Here is a 13,763-nt window from a genome sequence, read left to right on the forward strand (position 1 = left end):
TGGTGATAATGAAGCGAAAGCTGAAGATGAAGAGTACAGTCACCAGTGATATTGCATTGGTCAGATGAGGAGTTCGAGATACTGGCTGGCCGGGGCCGGGGCGGTGACTGGGGAGGATGTCACCGGTTGACGAGCCATGTAATGTAACATAATTTCCTATGTTTCGTCCTTAGAAACTGTTTAGATTAAAAAATTAATCAATGAGGGACACTTTCCGGGACACTTAGTAATCCGGGACAAGCCATCCAAATCCGGGACAGTCCCGCATAATCCGGGACGTCTGGTCAGCATAATTTAAGGCAACTTAAATGCTTATTGGCTTGCTTTTAAATTGCAATGGAAACGCCTATTGGTTACCTGGGTAGAGTGGCGTTTAGTTTAACCCCTCTAAGGTCTACATCATTATTAGCACCGCAAAATTCACTAAAATGGTCGTAACTTTTCTATCTCTCAATATTTTTTCACTAAATTTGGAGGAATTCCCGAAAATCTTTTCTATTTTCATAATATCTATAGATAATGGCCATATGTCTTACGGCCCCGGAGTTATTCCGGAGTCCCTTGGGGGACCGTGATATGGCTTTTTTAGATAAAGTTGCCAAATAGTTAAAATTTGTTTGAAATCTGTTGATATTGATGTTGATATTGCGCTTTCCCGTGCTAGCACTTTGACAATCCACAGATAACCCCACGGGGAAGCAATATCAATATCAGCAATGTTGTTAGTTCGTAAAATGGTCTATATAACGAAAAAATACTACTGTTTTACCTGACTCACTGCGAATATGCGTATTATTGAAATAAAACGTAGACATACGTTTTATTCGTTTATAACGCATATGCAGTTAATATCGCTAACAAACGATTTTCTATAAGTTGTGCTTTTGTTATTGCATTTAATTTGTAAAAAGTTGCATAAATAACAATTCAGTTTCACAATACAATTATTACGTACTACTGGCACATGAAATATAACGTTTAAGTACGTTATTTTTAGTGATCAAAATTAACGATATTTTCGATACAAGGGCGATATTTTTCGAAACCTTTCGAACCAACACGATCCCGCGAATACAACGCATATTCGCAGTGAGTCAGGTAACACAGTATTGATGAAACGACACGTAAAACGATGACTAAATAAAATGCTAGAACACTTGAATTGGACATGGCGATTTTTTACCGTGCACATTTGTTCGGTTTCGGTGTTGCGTCATTTTTACACAGCACCCAATAACAAAATGTCAAACTGACATCTTTTTCTTTTGTTTTCCTTTCGTGTCGATTTCTCAACGCGTGTGGTGCTTTGCAAAGTGAAATCCGTATTCGGTACATGTGTTTCGGTATTTTTATTTGCAGTTCCGTTCTAAAATAAATTGTTATCATTTTTCAGCCATGGGAAAAGCAAGGAAACCAAAAGTGCACAAAAATAAGCTTAATCCTACCGGTCTGGTAGACGTGAATGCAATGCTCGATCAGGAACTGTCGAACGGTAAAACGGATTCACCGATCCAAGCCATAGCAGAACAGTTGCAGTCGGCTAGTGTCGAAGAAAAAATATGCGGCTTGCAAACGTTGGCCACGATCTGCCACAATGAAGTGAATATTGGTGCTGTTGTGAAGAGCGATGTCGTCCGGATTGCGGCTTCGTTGCTGGTAGATTCCGATCAAAGCGTTCGACACGCTACGGCAGGAGCACTCCGGAATCTGTCGGTGCTGAGCGTCGAAATTTGTGAGTACATGGTCGACCAGGATGTGCTAACTCCACTTCTAGCATTGTTGAATCGTTATACTTCCGTGGAATGGAAGCCGACTTTCGATACAACTGTACAAGGGCAAATGGACGAAAAGTCTGACACCTTTTTGCAAGCTGTCAGCTTGCTCTGGAATTTATGCGAAAGCACTTCGGTGGCTTTGGACAGTTTCAATCAGTCCCACCTTTTGGAAAGTTTCGTTAGGTGTCTGGATTGGAAGATTTACGGAAAAGATATTGGTAAGTTACCATAAGGAATGTCATAAAACAGGCGATTGTCATTTGTTTTATTCTTTTAGCTATTTCTGTTGCCCAGTGTTTGTTGGTCATTTCAGAAGATAATGCCGCGTCATGGAGGGTGCTATCAAATTTTGGTAACGAACTTTCATCTCTGCTATCTCTTGATGGGGACAGTCCGAATGCACTGTTGAGAACCGTCGCCGCTGGAGTAATTGCCAATGTCCCGGCTTTGTCTGCAACTTATCTTAGTCAGTTGTTCATGGCCATTTCCAAAACTTTAGAGATTAATCATCGCTCGGCACTGGGTGCCGTTACCAGTTCTTTACCGTTACTGTCACGCAAAGATGTTGCCGATGTTGAAGTACTAGATGATGCTCCTATGGAAGAGGAATCAGCACAACAGTCGCATCAACGACGACGCCGAGACGACATGCCTTCCGAAGTTGAAATAGAGGTTCGAAACATAGGCTGGTTGCTGCAAGCACAACGAATAGCCGCTGAAATTTTGACCAATATCTGCTCCACCGAGGAAGAGGAATGGCAGGATGACATGGACGATGAAAATCTGTCAGATGCGGAAAGTGTACACGATTACGATGCGGACAATGGACCGAACGACAGCCTGCAAAATACCGACAAATTGCCGGTAGAAGTGCTGGACGCAATTAAATCACTTGGACTTGTTGAAAAGCTTTGGCATAAAGCGCAACCAATTGCGGAAAATGTTCGACAAATTCTTGCTGAAAGCGAACGAAACTTACTGAAACGCGTTAACAATTTGCGAGCTTCCGCCATGCTTTGTCTTCATAATCTATGCAATAATATCTCTACCGATGATCTTGGAGGTGCTGAAGCTATCTACCAGGTTTGGCTGGAGCTAGGTCAACAAGTTTTTCAAGGCGAACAAAACCCCAAACTATTGGAAGCATCGACAACATTGATGCGAGCCACTTTGGAACATTTGCGCAAAAGTCCGGAATTATTCCGCCAAATGACTGAAAATGATCTACAGCTTATGTTGAATGGAGTAACCGAATGCCAAGACGCAGAAATTCGCGCAAACTGGCTGCGCATGCTTGGAATTCTCGGCTGCCTTTTGCCGGAACCGCTGATCAGGCTGATTATTGATTTTGTCCTTACGACTTGCCTAAAGGAGCAAAATTTGTGGACCATTTCGGAGGCAATGGACTCCATGATGGACATTTTCGCAGAAAACGATTGGAATCAAATTGTACATGACCTGGGAATGGTAGCCAAATGCAAGGAATTAGACCGCCGCATAAAGTCGAAACTGAAGCAGAATAAACGGGAACTAAATGAACGGTATCCGGCCGTTTGCACTGTGCGGACCAATCTCTGCCGGTTCTGTAAATACCTAGAATCGGAAATGAAGAAAATAAAGCCCGCTGTTGAAACTTAGAGGATCGCTTGCGATCGGTAGTTATCGTGTGAACTGCATAGCATATATTCTGGAGCTTATATGAGAATAGATTAGTTTCCTTCACTTTCTTTAGTCGTTAGCAATAAGAAAAATGCACTAATAAAATCTATAATGTTTTTCTTTCCGTAGAAACCAGTGATTTGTTTATCAATCTTTACCAGCCAACATGAATTAGTTACAGAACATATAGATAGGGGTGGTAGGGGTTATATTGCAGGCTTGTTATTTCCTCACTCATTGTGCAAAAAGTGCAACTGTTTTTGTTCAACACAATGAGCAGAACTGCTTTCAGAAATGAGAAATAAATCCACACAATGAGAAACAGACTAAAAACAACGAGAAAAACTGACGCGCAGAAAAACTTCTTAATGCGCTCTTTAAATGAGCAACTTTCGGTTTTGCTCCCGGTCCTCTCGGTAGCTACAGCAGTAAACGTGAAAACAAAACAACCGGTGCGCGTACAGCAACTATAGACTCAGAGGCGTCAAGATAATCAAAGGTCGTTAAATTTTGAATCTTAGTGGAGAATTTGTTTATAATGGGACTTTCCTGTAGGTACGCGTCAAGAAGCAAGTGCATGGGAATTCCAATGTTGTCATATCTAAATAACATTTTTCGCACTGTTGCCGTTGTGACAGCCTAACCATATGATGCAGTTGCGTTCACGGGCAGCTAAACTCAACTGAATATACTAATTGTAAGAATCATGATTTAATTGCATTAATGGATTAATATTTTTCTGATGGCAATGACCGCTACTGACAATCGTCGTTTTTTCTCAACGCAGTACCCATGTTAAAACTACCCGTAGTTGTCATACGTCAGCGCATCGCATCAACGTATTCAAAGTGTATTAACATTCTCCTCAATGAGTAGCACAGTGTGCGGTTGCTCATACAACTGCGTTCAGCAAGAAAGAGAAAAGTTAAAATGAAACGGAGCAGAATAAATCGCATTGAAGACTGAGCACAGTTCGAATTTTTCTCTTCTCTTTTTTTCTTCTGAGGAGGAACCATCCCTGATTATATGGACCGCGTAAGCAAAACAAGTCATAAAAATTCGAGTTATTTCTTAATATCTCAAACATGTCAACAATTTTGGATGCGGTTTTTGTTGAGATGCTTATTAAGAACATTATCAACAAGTTCATTGAACAAATTAGCGAAATTGATTGTCCAATATGCCTAAACGAACTATTGCCCATTTTGCCCCGTCTGCTCATTATGCCCCTCCCAGGCAACCAAAAGTTCGAATTTCACTTAAGAAACAAACTTGAAAGTTCATATCTGGTTCAAATTTAGTTCCGCAGAACTTTCTTGCTGAACAACCAGACACTACATTTGTAAACCGAACTTCATTCTCATTAAAGTACCGTTAATATCTGTAGCACCTTGAAAGTCCAACATGCAGCTTGAAAGTTTAACATACAACTTGAAAGTAACTTAGAGTTCGGATAATGGTGTCTAAGGAAGGTTAACAAGCTTTATGTCTATGGAGGTATAGCTTGCTAAGCAGCTTTACCTTCAATTAACCGAACTTCAAAGTTGCCTTGAGTTCGCTGCATAGAGCGCTAAGCAGCTTCTGAAGAAACTTTAACAAAAGTTTATAAAAACAGGACTTGCAGTTCTATTTTTATACTTTTCCATTTTCTACCTCCGCCTCCTCCTAACTTTTGTAAAGTCGGTTCATGCGATTAAGATAGACCATTTAAAAAAGCCTAACTAACACCGATCGCTACTGGATTTGAACCCGAGCGTTCCTCGTTGCATGCCTATCCTGATGCATTGGGCCATCTCTGACGCCGCTAGTGACATGAATTTTGCCGATGAGTTGTTCTTAAGTGTAAGTTCGTTTCGGGGCTGTGATAAATGAGAAATTAGCACATCGAGTAAAAACGATGCAAATCGCATATTCCAGCAACGGAGCAGTGGTATGCGTCTAAGTTACCGAAAAGAAGTACTCGAGTTCAAATCCCCGAGGTTTATGTTGGTGGTGTGTGGTAAGTTACAATAAATTAATATTTATAAAAAACAGTCGATTATTAACCGAAATTAAACACCTTAGTTAATGAGAAATGTCATGAATCTGCAAAACAGGAAGAAGTGGGAAAATATTCCCCCAATCTTTTTTATTTTGAAAATTATTGGAGTTTCTTTTTGGGCTGAACAGTGTTCTATATAGCGACTTAAGTGAACTTTTTGCGAACTTTCTAGTTCTGTTAGAAGTTACTTTGTATTCCCTTCGAAGTTTAAACATGAAATGCGAACTTGAAAGTACGGTTAATTACTTAAAAATGAAGTTGAATAGAGTTCTATTCATGATCATTTCATTGGCTGATTAAGCCAAAAATACCCTTTTATCGGAACTTTTGGTTACTTGGGTACTCTTACCACTGCGTCCATTATTTTGAACTATTGTGGTATGCCCCGTTTTATTGTTTTACTATACGCTTCAAGCTTACCTATCACTTATTGAGGAAGTGATAGGCTGGTAGCTGGAGCGAGACATGTGCCAATCAGGGAGGACTAGGTTTATGAACCTAGTACCCTGATCGGCGACGCCAACCAGATCTCCCCTTTTTGAGATACTGCAGTCTGCGTACTATTTGTGCTCCACGATTGCAGAGCAAGGGTTCCGAGGTTAAATATTATCTTGTACGAAACTGAGATTCCGAAGATGATATTTACTCGGACATGTCCTGTCGCAAGACCGGTAAGCTTGCTGAGATCTCTCTTATTGAGACTCAGCAACTTTTGAGTAACCTAAGGGTGGATGCTCGACGTTATACATTTATTTAGATTGTTTGAGCGATTGTACAGCCATCCTACTGGCCATAATTGTTCGGCTCTCCTTTTGTTTCAGCCCACCCTCCAGCACACAGTCAGAGATCAGGCAGAGTGAATCACGACCCGTGAGTAGAGAGTTGGAGCCACATCTTCGTTTGTCGACTCACAACGAGTCGGCGTGTTGAGGATAGCCCAAGTAACCAAAAGTTCCGATAAAAGGGTATTTTTGGCTTAATCAGCCAATGAAATGATCATGAATAGAACTCTATTCAACTTCATTTTTAAGTAATTAACCGTACTTTCAAGTTCGCATTTCATGTTTAAACTTCGAAGGGAATACAAAGTAACTTCTAACAGAACTAGAAAGTTCGCAAAAAGTTCACTTAAGTCGCTATATAGAACACTGTTCAGCCCAAAAAGAAACTCCAATAATTTTCAAAATAAAAAAGATTGGGGGAATATTTTCCCACTTCTTCCTGTTTTGCAGATTCATGACATTTCTCATTAACTAAGGTGTTTAATTTCGGTTAATAATCGACTGTTTTTTATAAATATTAATTTATTGTAACTTACCACACACCACCAACATAAACCTCGGGGATTTGAACTCGAGTACTTCTTTTCGGTAACTTAGACGCATACCACTGCTCCGTTGCTGGAATATGCGATTTGCATCGTTTTTACTCGATGTGCTAATTTCTCATTTATCACAGCCCCGAAACGAACTTACACTTAAGAACAACTCATCGGCAAAATTCATGTCACTAGCGGCGTCAGAGATGGCCCAATGCATCAGGATAGGCATGCAACGAGGAACGCTCGGGTTCAAATCCAGTAGCGATCGGTGTTAGTTAGGCTTTTTTAAATGGTCTATCTTAATCGCATGAACCGACTTTACAAAAGTTAGGACGAGGCGGAGGTAGAAAATGGAAAAGTATAAAAATAGAACTGCAAGTCCTGTTTTTATAAACTTTTGTTAAAGTTTCTTCAGAAGCTGCTTAGCGCTCTATGCAGCGAACTCAAGGCAACTTTGAAGTTCGGTTAATTGAAGGTAGAGCTGCTTAGCAAGCTATACCTCCATAGACATAAAGCTTGTTAACCTTCCTTAGACACCATTATCCGAACTCTAAGTTACTTTCAAGTTGTATGTTAAACTTTCAAGCTGCATGTTGGACTTTCAAGGTGCTACAGATATTAACGGTACTTTAATGAGAATGAAGTTCGGTTTACAAATGTAGTGTCTGGTTGTTCAGCAAGAAAGTTCTGCGGAACTAAATTTGAACCAGATATGAACTTTCAAGTTTGTTTCTTAAGTGAAATTCGAACTTTTGGTTGCCTGGGTACCCAGCAGAGGAGAATGGAATATGGACGACAAGCAAGTTCCCGGTTCAAGAGGTTATGTCAACCCCAGACGAGGGATTTGCGGTTGCAAAAGTGGGGGGAGTGTTCTTCTGCAGTTGTTATGCTCCGCTGAGTTGGTCTATCGAGCAGTTTACGCGGATGGTAGACCGAGTATCAGTTGTGCTGACTGGTCTAAGGCCGGTGGTTGTGGCGGGTGACTTTAACGCTTGGGCAGTTAAGGCTCTGGCAACATTCAACGTAGACCTGGCCAACGTCGGCACTATAAGTACCTTCAGTAGGAATGGTGCAGAGTCTATCATCGACATGACATTCAGCGGTCCTGGTCTGATAGGAAACTGGAGGGTAGACAATGGCTACACTCACAGTGACTATCAGGCGGCCCGCTATGGGGTCGGTCAGATAACGAGGCGGCAGGCAGCGGGTAGAGCCAACACTCCATTTCCGGTACCGACGTCAGCTTTGCTTAAATTAAGCCCGGCTAAAGTAGCCAAAGTGGCTGCATCGCTCTCAGAAAACACGAAAATTCTACCATAAACTGGATCCTGCAAACGCTTTGTGCCGAGAGACAAATTGTGTCGGAATAACAGTAATTTGACGAACGATCGTAAGGTGAACGAAAGGTGGAAGTAGCACTCCGATGAACAGTGAATGACGCCCAGGGAGAAAACGATGACGGCGGGGAAAGAAATTTCGACGGTGTGTTAAAATTTGTTGTTAAAATTTGGGATACAAAACAACTACCGGGTCGGTTATCTACCCGATCTGCAAGAAGGGCGACAAGTTGGACTATGAGAGCTATCCTGCGATCATCATTCTCAATGCTGCCTACAAAGTCCCAATCATTTTCCGGCAATTACGAACAGATTTCTGGTTTATCAAATACTTACACTACGGCAGATCCTCTAAAAAGGACGTGAAAACAGAATTCCTACGTACTATCGACCGAAAATGCAAAATCACCACCTCTAAGATTTAGAGGTGTATTATCAGCGGAAGTCGTGCTTACTATGGGACGTGTTGCTCGAACCACAGATCCTGATACAATGGGCTTCATAAGAATTTGCGTTCATATAGACTAAGCCCCCGTACAAACCTGTACAGACGGTACAGACCTGTACAGACGGTAATTAGACCGGTTGTTTTCTATGGGCATGAAACGTGGTTAATGCTTGAGAGGGATCTGAGAGTACTTGGAGATTTCGAGAGATGAGTTCCAGATACATATTACATTTGATGAGCAACATTTTCCAATTTTCCAGCAACAAGGTCCAATGTGCAAATGAGAGATTCTCTTTGCGTCTCCTCTCTTACGCTTATCACGGCAGCATAAATGAATGCGTCTATTTGCATGAATCGAATCTCGGTTAGACGGTGCTTGCTTGATAGAGTCAGTAGGATCGTTACACTGGCCTCGTAATTTTCCTGTACTCTAAAACAGCCGGCTGCGAAGTCTGTCGATAAAGAAGGGTAATGTCTAATGACGGTTTAAGCCCATGACTTTGCTTTTTTATTTGCATGAAACGGTTGCTGGCATTGTTGGCTAGTTAATCCTTAAGAAAAATTGGATTGAAACGCATTTATGCCGCCGTAATAAGCATAAGAGTAAGCATGTTGGTCGAGAATTTTAACTTGTAATTTGTAACCAAACCCCGGACACTTCGTTCCGTTGTCCGATCTCCGGTTGCTTATCATTTACCACCAAAAGTATAAACGGTAGTAAACGTCAAACCAGCAGGGACCTATCAATCATTCTAATTGAGGTTCCGTGGCGGATCTCATCTTACCGCATTCACATGATCCGCGTGTGCACGCATTGAATTTCTAAATTAGCAAATAATCTGTTACACAGTTCGGAATCTAAACCCCTTAATTCGTTTCGTGCGAGTGTCATACTTAATTGATTTAGTAATAATAGAAGGTGATAAAAATACGGAAGTCGATGCTATGCTAACTTTCGGTGTCGTGATTGTTTTTCGATAACTAAATCATGATTGTGATTTTTGTTTCAAATCCGTTACAGTTTTGAACACTACTAAGAGATTAAAAAAAATTATATAATCTCATAATCTGCACATTGTTTTACTTTGATTCTGACAAAAAACTGATTACAATTAGCTCATAGAGCGGGGGGATTTCTGAAAATCTGTAATTTCTCAACTTGAAACCAAAGTGACGATAGAGATTAGAGTTGCGATTAAATAAAATCCTACGATTTATCGCTTTTGTGTGAATACGTCTATCGTAATAGCAATCATAATCTAACAAGAAAATGGTGGGGGACTAGCCGTAAAAAAAGATAAAGATTCTACTATTTTTGCCGAATAAATTCGAACTGTTAATGGCGCATTTTCCTATACCATTAAGTGTTCTTTCCTGACTAAAACACAAATCTTTCCAACTTTGATTATTTTTACGGAATATTTAACAACTCAGTGAATCTCCAATGTTCAGTGCGCTATCAACTTTTTCGGTATAAATATCATTACATCCGGTACCCTGAACTGCAGATCGCTAAATTTCGTGGGCGGCGACAGTGTGCTGCTCGATCAATTAGAACCCCGAAAATTTGGCATCGTGGCACTGCAGGAACTCTGTCGCAAAAGCGAGAATGTGTGGAGGATCCGTGGCGTCAACTCCAATTTTACCAGAGCGGTGGAGCGCCCAACGAGCTGGGAACGGGTTTCGTAGTGTTGGGCAAAATGCAGGATCGCGTAGTGGACTGGAAAGCGATTAACGAGAGGATGTGCATGTTGAGGATAAAAGACCGTTTCTTCAACAACACGAACATAAACGTGCATTGTAAGGTAGACCCGACGACCAGAAGGAAGTGTTCTATGCGCAGCTGGAGGCAAAGTACGACAGCTGCTCGCCACGGGACATCTAGATCGCTATCGGGGATATGAACGCCCAGATCGGCAGGGAAGCAATATATACACCGCTGATCGGGCCCCATAGCCTAACCTTCGAAACGCACCATAATGACCGGCGATGTATCAACTTTGCAGCTTCCCGAGGCTTGGTGATCAAAAGCACTTTCTTTCCCTGCAAAAATATCCACAAAGCCGCCTGGAGCTCACCTAACCAACGGACCTTGAACCAAATTGACCATATTCTCATCGAGGGGCGGTTTTTCTCGATATCATCAACGTACGCTCCCTACGAGGTGTGGATATTGACCCTGACCATCACCTAGTAGCAGTACATGTGCTCAAAACTATCAACCGTTTACACCTCGCGAAAAACCGCCATCCTCAGTTAAACATTCGCCAATTAAACAACTTGCGAGTTGCCGAAAACTACGCGCGCTACTGGATGAAGCTCTACTTTCCTCTGTGGAGCAAGATGTTTCGACCCTCGATACGGTCGACGGCACCGGGGTGCTAGGTGAGGAAACTTCGAGCGCACAAAATGAATGGTTTGATGGGGAATGCCAACAAACGATGGAGAGGAAAAAAGAGCTTGGAAAAACTATCTAAGCATTTCCACGAAGGAGAATTTGGTCAAGTATCGACGAGCGCGGAATGAATTGACCACGATCCTGAGGAGCAAGAAGGAGGAAAGGGATCGTAAGGAGCTGGAATAACTACTTCTGGCTAATGGCACGCACAAGTTTTACGAGAAGGTGAACCAAACTCGTAAGCAAACTAATCACAAACGAGCGCAAGGTGGTCAGGTGATCGACAGGTGAAAGCAGTTCTTCAATGAGCACCTCAACGATAATATAACAGGAGGCGCAACGGAAGTTAACCTGGGAGTGCCTACAAACGACACTAGTGTGCCGGCTCCCGATCTTGAAGAGATCGGTCAGCTGAAGAATAATAGAGCCGCCGGAAAGGACCGACTACAAGGAGAACTCTACAAAAGTGGCCAAATACCGCTAGTAACGGCACCTCACTGGATAGTTTCAAGGGTTGAGAGAAGTAGAGTTTGTCCCATCTACAAAAATGGGGATCGGCTAAGTTGCTGTATTTACCGTGGTATTACAACGCCACCTGTAAGGTGCATTCCCAGATTTGGTTACGTCGGCTATCTCCAATAGTAAGATAATTCGGGTGGTAGTATCAGGCGGGCTTTATGGAGGCCCGTGCTACTACAGATCAAATTTTTCGTTCATATTTTCGTAGATTTCAGGGCAGTATGCAATACAGTTGAACGCGAACAGCTATGGCAGATAATAGACGAGTACGGTTTTCCGAACAAATTGACGCGGCTGAACAAAGCTACTCTGAAGTGAGTGATGTGCTACGTGCGCGTTTCTGGGACACTCTCGAATCCTTCCGAATCGCGCAGAGGGTTGCTGCAAAAGGATGTGTCTTCTGTGTGTTATTAAATATCGCTATTGAAGGTGTGATCCGGTGAGCGAGCATCGAAATGAGAGGAACGATCTTCAGCAAGAGTAAGCATCCCCTAACCTTCGCCGACGACCTCAACATCATTACTAGAAACCTAGGGATGGCGGAGGCAATCTTCGCCAGACTAAAAACGAAGGCTAGGAGAATTAGATTACAAATTAACGCGCTGAAAACCAAATATATGGTATGAAGAGCTTCCAGAGAAAGTAACGTTTACCTCCCACGGACAGTGACGGCGATGTACCTGATGTGGTCGACGAGTTCGTATATTTGGGATCTTCAGACACTGCCGACGACTATATGAGTAAGGAGATTCAACGACGCATGCAAGCTGGAAGTTGAACCTGCTTTTCCCTCTGCAAGACGCTTCGATCATGGAGCACACGCCGCAGCACAAAACTGACAATGTACAAAACGCTAATCAAACCGATAGTCCTCTACCAGTAGCCAGTAACCTTGCTTATGGAAGATATACGTGCACTTGCCATATTTGAACCAAACGTGTTGCGGATTATTTTTGGCGGAGTACAAACGGAGAGTGGCGGAGATGTATGAATCACGAGCTACAGGCACTGCTTAGAGAGATTCCCATCGTACACCTGAGAAAATCTGGAAAACTACGGTGGGCCGGCCGCGTTGTAGGATGCCAGACGCATGTGCAGTGAAATCCGTTCTCTTCAAAAACCCCACCGGCACCAGGAATAGAGGGGCCCAACGTGCTAGACGGCTCGATCAGTTTGAAACCGACTTGCGTGTGTCGAGAGGCGCAATGAATGGATCAGTTTAGGTAGTTTTTGCTCATGCTTGCCGCTAGATGGACATTAAAGCGCCACATGCCATGTTTAGAGCAAGCTTTAAGGCTGACACAGATTATAGTTGACTCAATTTAACAATGTAGTTCCCGTATCCAAGACACGAACCAGCAACATATTTGCCACCAAAATATCCATGAAACACCTGCGACACTGGCATTCTATATATATTGATTATACTCAGATTATACGTCATAATTTCTTTCCGTTTCATTGTTGTTGACGGTTGCAGACAGTTAATCTGAATCGGCATGTTTGGGTGGGCCAATCAGATTGAAATGCAGTTTGACAGTTGTTCACAAACGTTCGTCAAGTATGTTTAACGGAACATGTCTATCCTGGAGCCATCTGTGAGATTTTTCAGTTTTTTCAATGATCCATTGGCGACGAGCAGCCCAGGACCGAGTACAGTGGGGAGAAATTCTTGATAAAGCAAGAGCCACCAAGTGGCGCTGCCTGGAGGTCACGGTATCAGACAGAAACACAGATCAATCACGCTGGCATTTCCCAGATATCATTGACGTCAAGTGTTATCAAAACGGTAACGTTGATGGCTGACTCGGACCACCATCTAGTTGGTAGTAGATGGTTAGAATGCGCCCAAAACTCTCCGTTGTGAACAGTTAACGCTGGTTCATCTTGCCGCATCCACAAAAGGCCTGCCAAACCAAAGACTTTTGGCGAATTAACATTGTCGAGTCTACCCAAATCCCACAGGGAGCTTAAAGTGTTGGTCTCGCATGCTTACTGTTCCACATAGCACTACAAGGTGTAATTGACCGAGCGGATATTAACTCGCGCTGCACGATCTTTATCAAATTTAGTCAATTCACCTGCTTTGACGAAGATAAGGATATTTTCGGTAGAACGTTTGCAGAGGTGGCTGAACATTAAACCACACTATAGCACAAATTAGTGAAAATTGGGCTAAACATAACGCTGATGGCTGGCGAAACAGATGTTAACCGACGTTGCTTGTGCAGTGTAACGATCAACTGCGATCAGTTCGAAGAAGTT

The 13,763-nt window shown here is 42.4% G+C and overlaps 1 protein-coding gene across 1 annotated transcript; it reads left to right on the forward strand.

Moving 5' to 3' along the window:
* Nucleotides 1-1,291: 1,291 nt before the first annotated feature.
* LOC128742469 (HEAT repeat-containing protein 3) lies at nt 1,292-3,554 on the forward strand. The gene is made up of 3 exons (XM_053838839.1): nt 1,292-1,329; nt 1,394-1,993; nt 2,053-3,554. The coding sequence occupies exons 2-3, from the start codon at nt 1,396-1,398 to the stop codon at nt 3,411-3,413; spliced, it is 1,959 nt and encodes a 652-aa protein (XP_053694814.1). The 5' UTR covers nt 1,292-1,329; nt 1,394-1,395; the 3' UTR covers nt 3,414-3,554.
* The last annotated feature ends 10,209 nt before the right edge of the window (nt 3,555-13,763 follow it).

This window comes from Sabethes cyaneus, chromosome 3 (assembly GCF_943734655.1).
Source record: "Sabethes cyaneus chromosome 3, idSabCyanKW18_F2, whole genome shotgun sequence".
NCBI lineage: Eukaryota > Metazoa > Arthropoda > Insecta > Diptera > Culicidae > Sabethes > Sabethes cyaneus.